Source organism: Lacerta agilis, chromosome 1 (assembly GCF_009819535.1).
Source record: "Lacerta agilis isolate rLacAgi1 chromosome 1, rLacAgi1.pri, whole genome shotgun sequence".
Lineage (NCBI taxonomy): Eukaryota > Metazoa > Chordata > Lepidosauria > Squamata > Lacertidae > Lacerta > Lacerta agilis.
In genome coordinates, this window is record NC_046312.1 from 22,541,485 (window position 1) to 22,561,760 (window position 20,276).

The 20,276-nt window shown below is 40.8% G+C and overlaps 1 protein-coding gene across 1 annotated transcript in view; it reads right to left on the reverse strand.

Annotated features, from left to right (window-relative positions):
- Positions 1–976: 976 nt before the first annotated feature.
- The window catches only part of TTC8 (tetratricopeptide repeat domain 8), a 32,684-nt gene continuing 13,384 nt past the window's right edge, over positions 977–20,276 (reverse strand). Inside the window, exons 5-14 of the mRNA XM_033141456.1 lie at positions 19,523–19,612; positions 16,733–16,777; positions 14,976–15,061; positions 14,328–14,415; positions 12,419–12,529; positions 10,098–10,237; positions 8,211–8,385; positions 6,787–6,909; positions 2,113–2,196; positions 977–1,394 (exon numbers count right to left, since the gene is read on the reverse strand). Coding sequence (XP_032997347.1) covers positions 1,275–1,394; positions 2,113–2,196; positions 6,787–6,909; positions 8,211–8,385; positions 10,098–10,237; positions 12,419–12,529; positions 14,328–14,415; positions 14,976–15,061; positions 16,733–16,777; positions 19,523–19,612 — 1,062 coding nt within the window. The 3' untranslated portion in view covers positions 977–1,274. The remainder of the gene's footprint in view (positions 1,395–2,112; positions 2,197–6,786; positions 6,910–8,210; positions 8,386–10,097; positions 10,238–12,418; positions 12,530–14,327; positions 14,416–14,975; positions 15,062–16,732; positions 16,778–19,522; positions 19,613–20,276) is intronic.

The following is a 20,276-nucleotide window of genomic DNA, read 5'->3' on the forward strand; positions in this document are numbered from 1 at the left end:
AATTTATTAGTCTTACTGACTTAATTTTAAACCAGACTCTTCTGAAAAAGCATTTCTGAGACAAGCTTAATGGAAATAACGCTTCCGATTTGTAACAAGGAGAACAAAAAATAAAAATAAAAAAAAATGACACGGCATATCATAAAAAATGTTTGGCCTGGTTCAGCCTTCTCCATCCTACCACCCTCCAGATGCTATTGGACCAGAGCTCCCATCATGCCTGACCAATGGGCCATGCTGGGTGAAGTTGATGGTAGTTTTGAGTCTAACATCTGGAAGGCAAGAGGTTGGGAAGGTTAGCCAAGTTCAATCTGATTAGACTCAACTAAAGGGACAGCTGCCTTTTGAGTTACAAGCAAAACAATACTTCTCTGAATACAACACTAGGAGACATTCCAGAAAATGCTTTTTTAAACTAAAAGGAAAAACCACAGCATCCAGCAAACGTTTGCAAGCACCAACTATCAAAAACCAGCACAGATTTATTTATTTTTTTAACTGCAGTATCTTCTGACTTTTCACATCTCTTTGGTCGGAAGGAATAGCTGCCTCTCCATCACCTTCTTAGTGGAAGTTACAGTTTAAGAAGCAGGATAAGTAATGGAGGGGAGGTATTTCATAGATGCCAACTGCCTGCATCTGTGTCTGACTTTTCTTCTCGTTGGAAAGTGCTCCACTCATGCTCAAGCAGCCTTTACACACACACACACACCTCATGACTCAAAAGTCTTTTCTCTCTGGGGGAGTAAAGGCAACAGCTTCTCACATTCTTTGCTAGGGCCTTAAACCCTAATCTGATGGTTCAGGTATGACTCCAACTGCTACACTTGCTGTGTGACCTACACTAGCCCCCAAATCATCAGAAATGTGTGGAAAAGGGTGGCACGGGCAGATCTTTAGAACCTGAACGCATCAGTTTAGACTTAAGGGATTGGCGATCCTTTAGTGTGCCTTATACAAATAGGTTGTTTCTTAAAAAAGGACCATATGCTAGACTTGCTCTGGTGCAACAACTTAAGCAACATGACAGCTCATGTTTCAGCTTGTTAACTGTTCAAAATGGTGGAGCACCACTACTATAATCAGATGGTGAATAAAAGGGGGAAACATTCCCTTGAAGGAAACAAGACTAGCACTTTCTGCTTAAGGAAACAGCTCTGCCTCTAGTCTGCACAAGCAATACTTCACTATAAATAACATTCTGAGGATTCAAGTATTAACTCATCGACTCTGCAAAACTGCACAAGTCAGCAGCTTTGAGGGACAAAGGTGTTTCACCGAAGTCTGGCAAAGTGCTGTTTTAACTGTTTGATTAGTTGCTTCGTATCCACGTGCTCTGGAAAAGCTTCTTCAGACTTCTGACTGGCTGCGTAACTCCTTTGGATATCTCCAGCCTGCAAAAAAGACACACAGGCCGAAGGACGTAAACATGTCATCAACACACTTGTTTTACTAGGTTGCTCACACTTCAGTCTCTTTAATAAATTCCAACTCCCAAGACACAATCCTGACTTGGCTCCAGTCACTCACACCCTCATTTATTTCCACGGATTACAGTAATGCATTCAACAGGAGACTGTTTCAGAATGCCAAGAGTTCCGATTTGAGTCAATAGATCAGATCTCAAAACATCACTCTTTTATACAAAGGAGGAGGAAAATGTGTAGAAACTAAAAAGCCCATAAAAACCAGTGATAAAAAATACTGCTGCCTTCCCCAAAGCTTCTAATATTGGATATCTTTAGCATACTCAGGAATCAAAGTCTTGTGTCTCTTTTGTAGGAAATGCATACTTTTTGTGTGTTCTGCAATTTGTTTTTGGGCTCAATTGGCAGTGCTTTAGAGTCCCAAACTTCCTGGGACCAATAGATCTCAAGCATATCCACACCCAACATGAGCTTGCCCAAGTATTCTGGATTAACAAAACTTTCAAACAATCTACAAAACATAAGGCACTTTTAAGAAAACCACTTTGTGAAACCCATCACTGGAAGTTTGAAAATGCTTCCAAAAACTACAATTTTCATACAGAACTTCCCTTGATAACCTAGAGAAGACCGTACGCTTCCTGTGCCTATTGGAGATAATGAAAGCATAAAGCAATGATGTTACCTTATCAGACAGTACAGCAAAATTGAAGTGTGGCTCATACATATGAGGTGCTATTCGTGCAGCAGTCTGCAGAAACACTCTTGCCTGAAGAACAAGAAGCAGACACACAACTGACCTATAGATTTGTCTAGGGCAAGATATTCCTACTTTTCATTTGTTATACAGTTGGGACAGTCAGAATATAGTGCATTTTAACTAGAGAGCTGGTGGGGTTTGGGTGGTAAAGTTGTAGTTTCCTTGTGCGTAACCACCACTTTACCTGATGTTTAAATAGTTTTATTGCACACTTTATTTTCAAATGAAATCATTGTATCCTAGTTTTCCCCTTGCATACTTTGTACCCTATATTCTCAATCCCCAATACTCTTTTCTTTATAATGTGACTTTGATTTTCCTTTGATTTATTATTGTTTGCATCTTTCATAAACCGAAATACATTCGCTGGTCTTCTGTTGATGTAGTTTAAATAAATTTTCTAAGCTGATCTCAGTATCTCATCATATTCCATCATAACCCTCTCATCCACAGGGGAAATTAAGGTTACAGTTTCAGATACGGGTCCATCTAGCTCAGTTTAGGTACAGGGATTGGCTGCAGGTCCCCATGGTTTCAGACATAGGTCTTTCCAACCCTGCCTAGAGGTGCTAGGGAATGAACCAGGGACCTTCAGCATACAAAACAATTCTCTACCACTGAGCTACTGCCCATTTCTCAAGCGGGGCTGCTGTAGCATTCCTCAACATTAGCAGCCGTCAGTGTTAGTAGGAGATATGTTATGCAATGTTATATAATTTTATAAAACATTATATGCACCCACACACATGCAGCCTACTCTGAAATTAGCATTATTCCTCAAACCCTGCAAATGTGCAGCTCCCCTCCCTATCTGCTCACCCTCCAGCTTTATTCTTGCAGGATGGCGAAGGATTAGAATTGACAAATGTTCTGTCCTTTGAAGTGCTTGGACAGCAGAATTCTTTTCTTAGTGTTTCCCGGAGGCTCACGGAAAAACAGACTGTCACAGGAAGACATGAAGGATGATACACTGTGCATATATGCAGCCTGACCCCCAATTTGCACAACACTCCGTTGCCCAGCCTAAGCGGCAAAGAAATTGCCAGCATCGTGATCTGCTTCTGAGAAACCAGAAGTACAATTTATGAAAGCCACGGATCAAGCAATCATGGGGTGGAATTTGGTGATGGATTTATGTGTTTTTTAATCAATGTTGTCACAGAGCTACTACTTCAGGATTCTAATCACATCAACTTTGGCTTCTAAGCAGCAACAGGGAAGTTAATTCAAGGTAACAGCAAGGATGTGCACTGTGTGCATGTTTCCTAGAAAACACATGGCTGGAAATAACTTAGAGCAGGGCACCCAACCTTGTTTTAGCCAAGAGACACAATGACTCACAGTCAACCTTCTGAAGCCTGCATGGTAAAGTGAGCACGGCTAGGATAGAAAAGTAGGTGTGGCTGATGTGGAAAATGGAATACCTTTAATTTTCTTTCTATCCAAAGTCAGACTGTTCACTTCCTTAGTCCCCACCTCAACTCATTTGCATTTCTTTCATTTTTTTAAAAAAGTTTTTTTTCCTTATTATGGTTCCTTCAAAGTCCCTCCTCCCCTCAGCCAAAATTACCCCAAATACTTGCAATTTGCTTACCAATGAGATGAACAGGTGATGCTGACTTCAATACTTTTATTCCCTTCAGTTGTTTCTATTAACTTCACTTCTATTAATTGCTGGCTGGCTGCACTGTTTGTCCTGCTTGGATGCCTTTGGCAGCACTCTGGAACGATCATTAATCATCAGCTGCTGCAGGCATCACAGTGGGAGGGACAATGCAACCAGCAGCTAATAGAAGTAAATTGAAATGGCTTTTAAGGAGTAGTGCTATTAAGAGCACACCTAGAAGCAGCAACAGGATATAATCGATTAGACATTTGGGGTTTTTTAAGAAGCCCCAGGGCTTTTCTTCAGCTGGAACTCACCAGGACTCAGTTCCAGCACCTCTCAGGAGGGGGCCATTGCCATTCTAAGAGAACAAGGGAGGTGTTTGTGGTGAGTACCAGCACCTCTTTTGCTAGAAAAATAGCTCTGAGAAGCCCCAACTAAGTTAAAAAGCAGCAAAACCTATCTAAGGGCACTTGTGAAAGCCCAATGAAGGTAATTAAACATGGAAAATTATTTTTTTTGGGAGGTCTGCAAGCCACCCCAAAACCCCTTGGCAAGCTGTTTGTATGCTGCAGTCTAGCTACCCTTGACTTAGAGGCACTCCTGATTATGAAGAAGAGGTCGTTGCTGAGTGGCTGGGTGGGGAAAAGTGTGGTGATTTCTAAGCTTCAGGAGGTAAACCTCAAGCACATGAACTGCAAATGCACTGAAAGTTTCTTGAACCCAAGTGACAATGGTTTCTTAAACAGCTTGCAACAAACACAAAAGCTCATACCAAGAACAAACTCAGTTGGTCTCTAAGGTGCTACTGGAAAGAATTTTCTATTTTGTTTCGACTATGGCAGACCAACACGGCTACCCACTTGTAACTGAAGCTTGAAACAAGCCACTTCTTCTTTCACTGTTATCATACCTTAAGCTACAAATGAAGCCTAAGCATAGGCCAACTGAATATGGCTCTGTAAAACTGATCTTTATCTATCACTACAAGGAATGCAGGAGTACATTTGAATGTTGCCATGGCAATTGCTAGAATATTTATATAGTGGCCTCAAAAGCAACTTGCTGCTTAGAAACAGAGATCTAAGGACTGCATGTTGTACTGTAGCTTATCTGCTGAAAATTTAAATCCCCCCCAAACACTTTCACTATTCAGTTAAGAAATTCATCAATCTTGTTCACAGTCAACCAAATGGCAAGTCGAAAGCACACTCTATTGATGACATTTACAGAAAGGTGCATGCAATTTGAGTAATGACAGATATTTAAGATCTGTGGGTTGTATCTAACAAAGTTGTCCCATTAGTGCACTATGGGATTTCCTCTCCCTCTCTTCCCGCTATGCGTCCCCAAATCTGTTCTGGGTTTCCTCGCAATACTCTGAAGCAGATCAGAGGGGTTGCAGGAGATGTACAAGGAGAGGAGAGGGAGAAAAGCACTAACAGGGTGACTTTGTTGGATACAGCACTTCATTTGAATTTGCCCAAAAATGTATTAATGGTACAAAATAAATGTCATGTATGTATTTAATTCTTGCATAATGCTGACTTCTTAACTTTATAGAAAGTATCTCAACAGACATTCCCTAGACATTTTTAGATATTCACTAAAGAAGTCAGCATACCAATTCTGAACAAAATGGTCATTCTAGTAGGAATCCTTGAAGTCTTGTCCCAAACTATAAGACGTTGTAAAGAAGAACAACTTAAAGATTATTCCAACACTATCTCTTCATTGTATGTGCAACAACCCAATGGTGCAAGATCCCACTGCATTTCTATTGTTGCTCTCTACCAGCAAATATAGTCCACTCTGAATGCTCAGTTTCAGGGTGGTGCTTATGGTCCTTTCATCTTGGTCTTCAGATCTGTTTCCTAGCTTTAGAATTCTCAAACAGTGCATGCTGCAAGAATGCTGTAAATAAACCTGTGCTTGTTTCCAGCCAGGTTCTTACAATGGAATTTTTATTTTTATTTTGCATCCGTCTGTCTTGGGAAACAATGGAAGAGTGTGCCATTGTGAGTAAAGTCAAACTGTTGGAGAGTTACAGCGCCTGCTGTGGTTGTAAAGACCAATATGGGAGAGACATTATTGTAGGTGGGGCAAATGAAGCTGTCGGTTTCACTGTTACAGAGGAACCATGGCATTTCTTCATCTCTGTGCTCCTCCCAGCAGTCATGTCTCCTCTGGTCACTGCTGTGGATAAACCACCTGTCTCTAGGCACTGTGGTTGTCTGCAAGGGATTCCTACACAGCAGGGTTAATGTTGCCAGCCTTCATGTCATATCTACAGGCATCTTTGTAACACAGAATTCGTCTGCCAACAGGCCTATTGTATGAAGCCAGTTCCCCGTAAAGCAAATCCTTGGGGATCCTGCCATCTTCTATTCTGTATACACGAACAAGCCAGCGTAGACGTCACTGAGACAGATACGTGAACGTGCTGGGTATGTAGAAGAAGAGTTTGGATTTGATATCCCGCTTTTCACTACCCTAAGGAGTCTCAAACCGGCTAACATTCTCCTTTCCCTTCCTCCCCCACAACAAACACTCTGTGAGGTGAGTGGGGCTGAGAGACTTCAGAGAAGTGTGACTAGCCCAAGGTCACCCAGCAGCTGCAAGTGGAGGAGCGGAGCCGCGAACCCTGTTCCCCAGATTACGAATCTACCGCTTTTAACAACTACACCACACTTGGGAGAGCACATCTTTGTTTGAGACTCTGTCCTGCCATGTGATGCCCCAAATCTTTCTGACACAGCACCTATGGAAGGCATTGAGGTGTCACTCCTGGTGGGTGTAAATTGTCTGTGTCTCACTTCCTCCTTACAATGGAGATTACACATCAGAGTATGAAATCAGCAGGAAATCCCAAAGATATGAACTTCCAAAGCTCCGGAGACTTCTAAGCCTCTTAACGCCTTCATTCATCTCAAGCAACAACTACCCTGAAACAATATGTAAGCTACTGTTTTCCTTAAGAGCAAAATACCAACCTGCTCTATGCGGCCTTTCTGCATCTCCAGCACAGCCAAGTTATTGTAAGCTTCTGCATGATCATTGTTGTTGGCCAAGGTAAGTTTGAAGCACTGGTAAGCCAAGTTTATATCCCCTATTCCCTGAGAAGGAAAAGCCAAAAACACATATTTTTTTTAAAAAAGTTGCCATCGTTATCACCCTTTACCATAACCAAGAAACAGAAGCAATAGCTCAAGGAACAGTACCCAAACCACTTTATTTTCCCTTATTTCCTTGAGAGGCCATTGATTCCTATGGTTAAGATTATGCTGCACTTGAGGGCAATATTAAGGTGAGAAAACCTGCTCAGACACAAGTTGAGCCAGCCTCCCTCCTCCCCCACAGAGATCTTGCTTGGGGAGGGGGTAGTGTGTGTGTACACATAGGAGCTTATCCGTCATCATGCCTGGCATATTCTACTAACCATTTTGTAATGCTCTATAGCAGGGGTAGTCAACCTTTTTATACCTACCGCCCACTAATGCATCTTTCTTGATGGTAAAATTTCCTTACCGCCCACCAGTGCTCAATGGAAGGAGGATTCAGCTTGTGCCGTAGAACCCCCTACCGCCCACCTAGAATCCTGAAACACCCACTAGTGGGCGGTAGGGACCAGGTTGACAACCCCTGCTCTAGAGGAAGAGTAAGTATGTGGCTGGACTATAACTCTCATCATCCCTGATATCAGGATTTAAACCAGGGAAATTTTGAATGCAAAGCATTTTCACTACCGCTGAGCTCTGGTCCTTGGCTACATGCTAACTCTAGGCTTACAGACAATATGCTGCTGAATCGCATAATTTCTCCCAGTGACTGGCAGAGGGCACTGATTTATGTTTGTGGTGTGTATGCATCTCAATCAATTATTGCACATCTGTTAATACACAGAGATGTAGACAACGTAAAGAGGAAGTCCTTTGAAGTTACTCTGGCATAGCATTGCACTGCATTAGGTTGATTCAGAGCCAGGCTTTAATACCAGAGCAGTTTTTAATGCTACGATTGCAGCATAGGAAATAGTGTCCTTGAAAGGTGTGTGCAGGGTGTTTTGCCACAGAAGAACAAAAGCTTGTCCAGAAATACTCTGATATGGCTTGGGCTGGGGGACTTTTAAGTGCAAAGGACAGCTTTAAGCAGCCTTCTGCAGTGTCATTATCTATTTTTGCTGCAATTCCCTCCTGTTTCCTTTCCTGTCTTCCCCAATATTCACATTGATTCTGCTACGTAGAACACAAAAGCACTCCTCCTTGCATCCTTTTGATCTTCAAAACTAAGTCTGTATCCCTAAACTAAGCAGAAACTGGGCAGTGTTGTTGACTTGCAAATAGCTTTCTAGGATAACGTTTCATTATTTCCATACAAATGTTTCAATGAAGTATTCTTAACTAGTACTAGCTCTTACCACAGCCACGTGTCCCAAGTTGTACCACACATCTGCAGCCTCCTCCTCACTTTCAGCAAGAGAGAGGGCACGTTCAAAGGAGCTGAGAATCATGTCATACTGCTGGGCATAGAAACAACATAGGCCCAGGTTGTTGAAGAGCTGGCTGTTATAAATACCCATCTGCAGGAGCCGTCTAGTTCAAGGGGGGGGGGGAGAAATGTTTTTCTTTTGTAGTATGGATCATGAAAGCAACTTATATATTGCATGAACACTACTCACATAATTTTTAGTAAAAAAGAAGGTATAAATAGTAATTTGACCCTTTGCTGTGGCATGATTTCTTTCCACGCAACATCAGAAAACCAAAACCTCACGGGAGAAACGCAGCCAGCGGTTCTTCCCACACTATTGCCAACCCTCTTGAAAAAACTGCATCAAAGAAGATAATGAGAAAGAACTGCAACATGGGACTCTTCCCAGCTGGCATGGAGTCCACCTGTACCTCTATTGACAGTGATGGGTCTTGGAGCATGCCCAGATTACACACCTGCTACTTCAGAGGGAGTTCATCTCCACCCAGAAGAGGCAGCTTCCCAAATTCCCAGACAAGGAAATAGCCTATCCACAGGGCCTCTGTCTTGGTCAAGAGTCAAATTCAGCATTCACCGTAGCTTCAATACCCACTTTCTAATATAGAAAGCTGGCCTTAAAATGATTGAGTGTCACTATTGTAAAATTTATATTAAAATGGGTGAAATTATTGTTTGGCACTCATGTATTTCTCTCCCGCCCCAAAAAACCCCCCTATCGTCTCCCAAAAGCAAAACAATTTGATGGGACTTTTCTAAATACTGCCCAGCCATCATCATCTCCCATGATTAGCACCTCTAAGTAGAACAGTCAAACAATGCAACCCCAGAAAGCACTTCTGTTGTCATGGGTTCCATCAGGTCCAAAACATTTCTAATGGCATAACCTTTCAAATACCAAATATACCTTTGCAATATCTAGAAAGTAAAGGGGGGAAGCTTTCCCCTTTGTTTCTGGGTTTCTGCGGAGGCTCATTCTGTCCAGCACTCAAGCACACACCTCTTTGAAATTTTATTTATCATTTAAAATTATATCCCATCTTTCTACCAAAGAGCTTTCATCAGACAACAAAGCCACCCTTTGTTCTGTGGAGTCATAATTGCTACAAATGGCTCACAGAAACTGCTGGGGAAAGCCCAGAAAAGGAATTCAAGTGCATTATTTAGGCAGAAAATCTATGTTCTGGACAAGAGGAAAAACAATTTTAACACTGAGAACATTCAGAACACTTAACAGAAAAAGGAACACAAATGTTTGCCACAGCCTTTGGGGATATGTGGTGAAGTAATGGGCTGTATACTACAGGCAGGTAGAACCAATAAAAGCTGCTCAGAAATAAGGAACTAATTCTTCTAGTGCATTTTGGAGAAAAGGTTGTATAGAAACCTACTGGGGATGCTTTATACAAACAGGACTACAGATCCTACACAGGTTCCTACTAGGGCTATCACATTAGGATTCTTGCAAAGATGATGGCCAATAAAGCTTAGCACGCCCCCATCTCCAGATCTGCATCAGCCATTACAGTCACACCTTGGGTTGCGAATGCTTCAGGTTACGTACTTTCGGGTTGCGTACTCCGCAAACCTGGAAGTAAAGATTGCCGCGCCATGCAGAAGTGTTCTGCGCAGTTCGCGCATGCACAAAAGCGTGATTATCGTGCTTTCACGCATGCACAAAATGGATGCTCGGGTTGCATATTTTTCGGGGTGCGAACAGCACCCCGGAACAGATAAGGTACGTAACCCGAGGTACCACTGTATTTTTCCTTTTCAGCTGACATAAGACTTGAATAAATGCACATGCACAGCCTACCTGTAAAACCGCAATGCTATCTCCGGCTGGTCAGAATAAAAGTGATTACTTCCAATGCATGCAATGGCTTCCACATGGGTGTTGTCTTGTTTTAAGACATCTTTATAGCACTCTGCAGCTGCAGAAATGTTGTTCATTTCCTACAGATGGGAGCATTAACACATTATAAGAATAGCTTTGATATATACATAGAACTGTAACAGTAATATTTCAAATAATAAACAGAGACCAAACAGAACAGAGATTATACAAGTTTTATTAGACAGTATACAGCACCCCAAGTTTATATGCCTTCTTGCAAATTGCCTCTTCTTCACCTACCTCTTTATTGCCAAAGAGCAACTATACTGCAGAACGATAATTTTAAACAGCACTCCATATGTTTTCTCCAAGCCTACTCACAGTAAGTAGGCATGCTATTGGGTTTCTCTTGCTATTTATAGGCTGCAACAAGGTAAACAGTACTGCATAGTAGCATCAGTTTCCTATAGCACGGAAACACACTCTTCTGATTGACAGAGTAGGTTAGGTAAACAATCATCGACAAAAGTTTTTTTAAGGGCCAGTTAAAAGCTTGGTTCTTAAAGTGCAAGGCACTGGCAAGCCTCCCTGGGGCTACAAGCCCACTTACCTTGAAGTAAGTGCCATTGAACTTAATGGCACTTACTTCTGAGTAGACACATTCACATCAGAGTGGTTGATCAAAGGCCAAACTGCTCTCTCAGTCCTCTGCTATTAGAGCAATTCCACAGAAAAGGGAGAACGAAAAGCACAATGTGGAATGTTCACCATATAGCTACCCTGAGCTTTTCTTTTTAAAGGAAATTGCAAACAAAACATTTCAAATTCTTTCTGAAACAACGTTTCAGCAAATGTTAGATGGTAGTTGTTAAACAACTGTTCTCTGCATAAATAGATAATAGTGCCTAGCAAAGTGAAGACAAGGTTACACATCAGACAAAATGACAAAACTCTTGAAAAATATTGAATTCAAAAACATCTGTATCTTCATTATAAAATAAGCACTGCAAACCCTTTAATAGCATTAACAGGCGTTCATCTTAAAAACAGATGCACTGCATTCCACCCATATTTTATATATATCCAATATTTTATATTGCTGAATGATCCTCTTCCCCCTCTTAACTCCTGTTATGTTACAAGTTGGCAAATAACTGTCTTTTCAAGATAACTGCTATCTTTTTTTTTTTTTAGCTTATCTTGAGCTATTCTGTTTATTATGTGTGGATGGTTTATTCAGAAATAAGTCTCCAGTAACTGTTTTTAGAATAGTGACCTTAATTTATCTTAAACACTGAATGTTTATCTTTGGAATTTTATCTTTTGTGAACTCCTTCACTGAATGTTATATTCTGTAAGCTCCTTCAAGCATATGGGGAAAGTATTTTGTATGTATATATAAATAAATACTGAAAAAGATGCACTCTGCTGAAAGTGAAGTGAAGTACGTAATTTATTGCAGGAATCCTTACTGGCATAAATGAATCCCCAAATGACAAATACTGATTAACTCAGTATCAGTCTATGAAAAGTCCTTCTGACAGCTTCTTTGCTCGCTCAGACATTTGCTTCTTCTGTTTGAAGTGAACAACAAATGCTAGAGGAAGACAGAGGACTACAAGGTCAATATCAGGTGATGTCTCACTGGACTAAATGCAGATTTGCCTTTGAAGTTGTTTGAAGCTAGAAAGACAATTGCAACAGAACTCGGAAGGGCTGTGCACTGAATGCAAAAAGCCCCAGGGCTCAATCTATACCATCTTCCAGTTTGAAAATGTGGAGAACCACGTCTTGCCAGTGTAAAACGCTTCAGAGCTAGATGGATCAATGACTTGACTTTCTGTATCATACAGCTTTCTACATTCCTATATTCCAGAATAAGGCTACAATAATGGGTAGGCTTGGTTCATGCTTCCCACATCAAGCACTGAATAATCTGACTTGCATTAAAACATGCTGGAAATTAGTGCAGTGAATTTTTGAGGACCAAAATGGGCATGTTGAACACTTAACTTTGTTTAATAATAATAATAATAATTTATACCCCACCCATCTGGCTGGATTTCCCCAGCCACTCTGGGCGGCCTTCAACTAAGCATTAAAACAGAATAAAACTTCAAACACTAGAAACTTCCCCAAACAGGGCTGCCTTCAGATGTCTTCTAAAAGTCAGATAGTTGTTTATTTCTTTGACATCTGATGGGAGGGTGTTCCACAGGGCGGGCGCCACTACTAAGAAGGCCCTCTGCCTGGTTCCCTGTAACTTCACTTCGTTTACAATAGAAACTTGTTTTACATACCTCGTGGATCCTGGCAATACCACAAATGAGGGAGACTTCTCCAGGAAACCGATCTAATCCTTGCTTGAAAACATTTAAAGCTGTCAGAGGCTGATCTAAGCGGGAATACACCTGAGCAAATAAATGATGGGTGCATCTGCATCAATGGCTGGAATGATTCTAACATCTGACAAGTAGCTGTTTGTTGTATAGGTGCTGCATAAAAGTCTTTGAACAAGGCAGCATCAAGGAATAATATGCCTCTCCACACTTTCCAGGACTCAACTCAGTTGTATGCCAGAGTCATAGCTCCATTCTCAGTGAAGAACTACATGGTGGAAAAGGCCCAGGGCTGCCAGGGAAAACACTAAGTTTCCCTCTGCAGATTTAGCTAGATTTAGCAGATTCCCTAACAGATTTAGCTAGAGGAATAGGCATATAACCTGTTATGCAGGTGAACTCAATACTCAACCAATTTCTTCAAACTGCATGGTGTAAATAGATTATTTTGTGAGAGCAAAACCTGTTGAGATCACGCATACCAGTGAAATAACATAAAATATGTAATGCTGACACCGCATACAGAAGAACAGAAAGTCAGCTGTCACTGGTGTTCTCATTAAATGTAATAGGCAATAAAGCAGAGCACAAAGTGGTACAAACAGTACCCAACTCTTTTCGCGAGGAAACAAATTACTATGACTACAATAGCAAATCCTCCCAAATTTTGCACTGAAACACAACCATCTCCTTTCAAAAGGCACCTTCAGCAAGAATTATGTGACTAACAGGATACAGAACAGCTTGAAAATGTGTCTTTGTAAAAAGCAATAGAAATAAGAACACCAGGATCACTGCATTCATTTGGCAACTACTCCCTACTGTCTCTTCTATTGACAAACAGAAGTAATTGCTTCCTGGAGAGAAGAAATAAATGAGATTGGCTAGGTTCATTTTTTTTTAAAGGCATGCTAGACTCTGACCATCTCAAAATGATATTACGAACAAAGGAGGTCATTTTAAGCAGTTTAACCACAACAATCGACCCTCTGAAACACTCGTTTCTATACGTCAGTCTTATATTGCATCTAAAGCAGTCTTCACTATAAATTTCTATCTGTTTATAAGCTATATAGCAGCTGCCAAAGGATTGATCCCAGCAATGCCTGCATTAAAGAGTTTTTTAAATGTCTGCATTGTGATTGTCTTGTTTCTTCTCGGTTCTTTAACACCTGAACCTATTTCTCTTTCAACAGCTTTCCATAATTGCTCCCCTTGATATAAACACATTCAGTAACAAATTTACATATAAAGGAATATTACATGGTACCTTGTTAATTCTGAAAAGCAACATAAGGGGGGGGGGGGAAGGGAGAGATGGGAGTTTCACACAGGTAGAGAAGTTTCAGTTGAAGCCACACAAAACTAAGCAAGGAATTCAACTGTTCTGACCCTTCAGTGGTGCGCACCACTACAGGTGAAAAGCCAGCTCTACTTTTATCCACAATATTGTACATATAGCTAATTAGACATGCTGGGTTTTGCATAAATAGGGGAGGGGGGTGGCAATACATGTGATGCACGAGGAAATCAGTGCAAGTTTGATACTTGCAGCACCAAGGAGTATTACAGATACCAGAATTGCGGTAAGAGCAATGGCCTAGAGAGTTATTAAAACTAACCAAATGCATGCAGCTAAAAAGAAAGGAGATCTAGAAAACTGCATTAGTAACTGAAAAACAAAGCCAAACAATTTTATTAACAAGAATAGATAAAATCCTTGACCAACCTGTAAAAAGGTTAAAATATTAGTATTTTGAAAACATTCAAATTCAAGGGCTTCAGCTCTGCCGTCACTGCACTTCCAGGTTACAGTTTCAAACTTTTAATCTGAAATGATTAATTTTTTTCATTGTAAAGTCCAACTTACTTTTGCCAAATACAGTACTGTATCTACCATATCCTGTTGTCTCAAAGCGGATTTAAATTGTGTTTCTGCTTCACGATATAATCCGAGCCTGAGGGAAAACGCAATAAAAGGTATGACAAAACTGTAGAAACATGGCAGGGGAGAGATTACATTTTTATAAATATTCTAAATTAAAAGCATCATCAATGTGGAAAAATATGGGGGGAATAGGACATTGGAAATTAAAATTTTAGTCTTCTCCACCTCCCTTTGAATTGATCTTGCTAAACCCTGTCAAAGGAAGTAGATAGCCCATGGCGGGGGAACAAGAAACTCTCAGCCTGTCTTTTTCTGCTTGGACTGGACAAAATAGATGGGGAAGCTGGACAGGGATAAGGAAAGTCCTTAAAACTGGTGTGGATCAGGTCTCTGTTATGTCCTATGGCAGGGACAGCCAATATGGCGCCCTCTAGGTGTTTTTGGGATACAACTCCAATCATCTCTCATAATTTGCCAAGCTTACTGGGGCTGATGAGAGCTAGAGTCCAACAATACCCAGAGAATACCATGCTGGCTATCCCTGCCCTATGGGGATCTCCCTCTGGGACATTCACTGGGTTGAGCAGACTGGACTGAGCCCCGGGTTTTAGAATGGGTGAGATGTTTTACCTGTAATAACATTTCCCAATTTGAACTTTCCACCACCAGTCCTTGAACTGAGCATGTTGCGTGGCATATGCTGCCAAATCTAAAGCCTTAAAATACAAAACACTTATGAGATTTAAACACACACACACACACACAAGGATTAGTAACATGTAAATAAAAGAAAAGAAAAAAGATTAAAGCGAAGAATACAACACGAGAGAAAAATACTGGGTTTTGACTGTTTTTAAAATGCTCTATTAGGTGAAAACCAGAAGTGAAAGTAATAACATTATCAGTTTTAAGGACTTTCAGAATTAACAGATGTGTTTCATAAATGCATTAAAAAAAAACCTCTCAAAGCCAAAAAATATAATTAATTGCTAAGGTGCTGCAGCACGACTCTTCCTCATCTCTAGTATTATCTGCTTTTAATTGGATCAACACTTCAGGGCTTGCAGATTTAATACCAAAAATGTACAAGTTTCCCAAAACCATACTAGCCTGCTTATAAAGCTGGAGAATGAGGGAGTAGAGTTTAGAGAGCTGTAAAAGTGGCAGTAGCAGCCAGCTAATCATTAAATTCTTCACCATTGAACAGTATTTTGAAACACTGGCTGACACAAAGAGGGGAGCTTTGTCATACGTACACAGATCTGGCAATGTGCATTCTGTGTGTGCAACAGCATTTCCCTAACACGCTTTTGTATCATACCCAGTTTTTCAACAATCAGCAGTTTCAAGGGGGCAATCTGGGGCTGGGGGCTCTATTAATAAGGAAATTCTTTAAAAGATTTAAGACCCCTGGTTCTTCTCGGTCTTGGTTAAACTGACATAATTGTTGAAGAAATGGAACTTGGAATGTTTTAATTTAGATCAGTGGATGGGGTCACATATACTCCTGCTATTCCTAAGCCATTTAGATGCAGAGAGGTTCCACTCAAGAAAAACTGTCTTAATTCGGCAATGCACATGCATCAGCTCATGTGCCCATCATTCTTTATTAGACTCTTTTCCCCTCCAGCAGTTTCCTGCAAATATACACGCAAGCTTTTTTCCTTTCATTCATTCCTTCTAGCTGGAAAGACAGCTTGTAGCTTGGAGGGAGGGGGAAAGTGCTGGAGGAAACAAAGCCTCAAACAAGCAGTACATTTGTGCTGCTTGCATATGTGTAAAGCACCTTGCCCAGAATGGGTTGTTGCGGTGCATAGAACATACATGGACATATCAAAAATGAAAGCATTGTTTATCTCATCTAAAGGGAATTCTGTGAGGATTTATATGGCTAGTATACTTCTGCTCTGAAAACAATAATTTATCAAAGAATGGATGTAACTGGTGAAAAACCTGGTAGGCCACATGATGGGAGGGGGTGGAATAAGCAACAATCTTCATACCCACAGTACTGAGAGGGAAAAGCCACTCAAGAGTGAAAGTATCTAGGCACAGGAAGCTGGGTGACCTTGGGGCCAATCATGCACTCTTAGCCAAACCTACCTCACAGGGTTGTTGTGGGGATTAAATGAGGATGAGAACTATGTATGCCACCTTGAGCTCCTTGGAAGAAAGGTGGGATATAAATGCAATAAATAAATAAATATAAAGCAAGTAGTCTTCTTGAGTTGTGAGTTTAGATTCTCTTTTGCCTTTCCAGAACTTGCAACTTTGCCCCACTTAAAACTACTGTATACCAGATGAAGAAAATTCTAGTTCTATCTCATACTCAAAAGTAACATTTCAACTGAAAAGAGCCCTTTAAGTTAGAAATAAACAAGACTTACATTCTTGACATCATTTTCATGGTGAAAAATGTATTCAAACAATGCCTGTAAGGAGAACAATTTGCAATATCCTGTCAAACTGAAGAAAAGGAACAAAAGCTATTTGCAATTAAACAAAGCAAGCACTCAAGTTGTCTGTTTAAAAGTCACAAACATCTTTTATACAAACTGTTTTATGCAATAAGGAATTTACATTGTGAACACCAGCACATGTCAGGAAAGGATTCTTAATTTTACATCTGAATCAGTGGAGTTTTTCATTATACCAGATGACACTGAAAGATCCCTGAACACTTCTACACATGTACCTGGGGCACGGGGGGGACGGGACGGGGGACGGACACGCTGACCCCACTCCCTAATTGTGAATAATGCCCCCCTCCCTAGTACTCTTCCTAAATGTTCTCCAAAAATGGAGGCAAGGCCCCCTCTGACCTTCCTGAAATACTGAGCACCATTTAAATGTGGAAGGCTTCTTTTCATTAGACTGCAGGAAATGTCAAAGCTGGCCCTCTAACCCTGGATTCCTTCTAATACCAGCACCACCTCAGGAGGTTGCTTTCACGGGATAAGGGGTGATTTCAAGACACACAGGATGTCTTGGTTTAGTCCTTCATTTCTCCTAGTGGTGACAGAATTGTGATAGGGCCATGAGAAAGTGTGTCCCACAGCTCTCCTCAGGGAAAACCCTCTGGGAATGGGAAAGATCTGAATAGACTGTTGCAGCAAGCAAATGAGTGATGACTTCCAGCTCCTTTCTGTCATTTCCCTCAATTCTGAACGAGTCACCTAACCCTGCCCTGCCTCCAGCACTTTTCAAGTCCCAACAGGGAAAATATGAGAAATAAAAATTTGCATGGTATCTTAGATGGGATTGAGACACATCTTGGTGGCATCAGGATGGGGAGATAATGGACAAGTTTGCCTTTTTGTTGGCTTTTAGCTTCCTTGAATATCAATTATGTAACATGCATTTTTAAAAGACCTTTATTTTAATGAGCAGGGAGATAGCGCAAATGTACTACAGCTACAACCCTGAAATCAAAATGAAAAAATCCCATGCAATGAGAATTTTTAGATCAGCAGCACATATGCAAGTTTGTGCTCTGAGCCAAAGATTTGCACTGCTTTATCGACTTGCATGTATGCTTAAAAACCCATTAGCTAAGGTTATCATCATCTTTTCAACTTAGCAAGTGGCCTACTTTCATCAAATTATGGCTTTTGTAGGAAATGCCTACATTAAACGGTTAGAATTGTGTTTTCTGGCTAATGCAAGAAATAAGAGAGTATAAATATTCTTAAACATATAAATTACATAAAACGAAATTGTACCTCATTACCACTTACTCACATTTGGATTAGAAGTACGGGTTCTACATCTCTGAAAAATTATTAACTATAACATCGCTGTACTTTCTGGTGTAATATATAATCAAAGCATTAATTTTGTTTTCAATGGGCTATTTGTGTAAATCAAGGATGGGGAACATGCAGCCCTCCAGATGTTAAGACAACAGCCCCCATCAGTTCCAGTCAGTATAGCCAATGGTCAGTGATCCCTGGAGCTGTAGTTCCAACATCTGGAGAGCCACAAGCTCCCCAACTCTGGTATAAATTCTTAAAAGTTCTTTTCAATACCAGACTCTTCCAACAGAAGAATAGAAAGTTCTATTTTAACCCTTTATTGCCACTGTGTGGCCAAGCAAACAAGGCTAACTAGAAGAAGAAGAAGAAGAGTTTGGATTTGATATCCCGCTTTTCACTACCCGAAGGAGTCTCAAAGCGGCTAACATTCTCTTTTCCCTTCCTCCCCCACAACAAACACTCTGTGAGGTGAGTGGGGCTGAGAGACTTCAGAGAAGTGTGACTAGCCCAAGGTCACCCAGCAGCTGCATGTGGAGGATTGCAGACACTAACCCGGTTCCCCAGATTAAGAGTCTGCCGCTCCTAACCACTACACCAAACTGGCTCTCAAGACTATGACTTGTCTTTAGCTACTTGGCCTTTCTCTGGCGTAATATTTAACTACAACCAAGTAAACTTTAGCAGACTCTGGCACTATATGTTCCTTTCTACCACACCCATTCTGGTTAGGCATTGGAGCCATTCAGACATTGTTTGGCATTAAGGGAATGATCAGGTACAAGTCTTAGGTTTGATGCTCCTTTCTCCCCTTCAGCACCAAGATGAAAAGTTTCTGATTGCATTTTGCAGCCTATCATAGTTTACTGGCTTCAGACACAACACCAAGCTATGAGAGCCCCAGGAATAGGGTGGTATATAAATTTAATTAATAATGATGATGATGATGGCTGCCACAAGCCATAAACAGAAACTTCTAATTGCAAGGATGAATGACAGCCTGCTCATTTTTTGTAACACCAAACTATGGTTTGGTGATACATCTGAAATGCCTCATTAATGTTGCTACTAACATAAACCTAGTTAAGTCCAACCAGGGTTTCTGGTCAACCAGGATTCAAAACTAGCTCAGAACCCTGGTTTAATTACTAACATTGCTGCTGATGCAACTGCTTCCCTTTGAAGGTAGAAATTTGTGCTCCATTTGTGCCTGGAGAGGGCAGGCAACCCTCCAGTCTGCTTCTGACTGCTTAACCTTGTTAAATAATTGGCAGTGTTATGCCTAAACAAAAACTAATGCAGAAACAGATACCTATTTAACCAAAATCAGCAGGAAATTAGTTGCCCCTCATACTTAAACATTTGCTTATATATGACAAGGATTTTAAAAGATACAAGAATACTATGTTTAAGCAAACAACGCACCTTTGCCAACTTTGGTTTCTGAGCATAATTATTTAAGTTGAGTTTAGACACGTTTATAAATGGGCCATCAGGATGTGTGAGCATAGAGGCCTGCAGGGGGAAAGATACCACAGAACTGCTTAATATACATGTTTAAATACCGTATTTTCCGGCGTATAAGACGACTGGGCATATAAGACGACCCCCAACCTTTCCAGTTAAAATATAGAGTTTGAGATATACTCGACCGCAGATTCTCCACCCAGTGTATAAGACGACCCCTGACTTTTGAGAAGATTTTCCTGGATTAAAAAGTAGTCTTATACGCCAGAATATACAGTAATCACCAGCAAAAAATACTGTCTAGCAAACCAATATCTGAAGAAACAACGCAAACTTACTACAGCAGGCAACTGAATTTGGTTGCCAAATTCTCCCCCACCCTGCCATGGATCAAATTGAGAGGTGGGTGGGACATCATAATGTCCTCAGGTGACTGAACTCTGACAAGTGCCAAAGGCAACCACCAAACATCAGTTACAGCAACCTCCTGTGAAGATATACTTTTGAGTACATCTTCAAAAAAGGCTCTCTGTAACTCACCATCAGCTGATTTTCAGTTATAGGGAGCACCTTTGAAGTCCATTGTTTGAACATTTTCCTCCCTGTACAGAAAAGCAATTTATACTCAAAGCAATAGGAAGCACTTTGAAAGCAAACATTTTTAATGTTCATTTGTATTCAAAGCATTCCCTTGAATGCTTTGAATACAAAC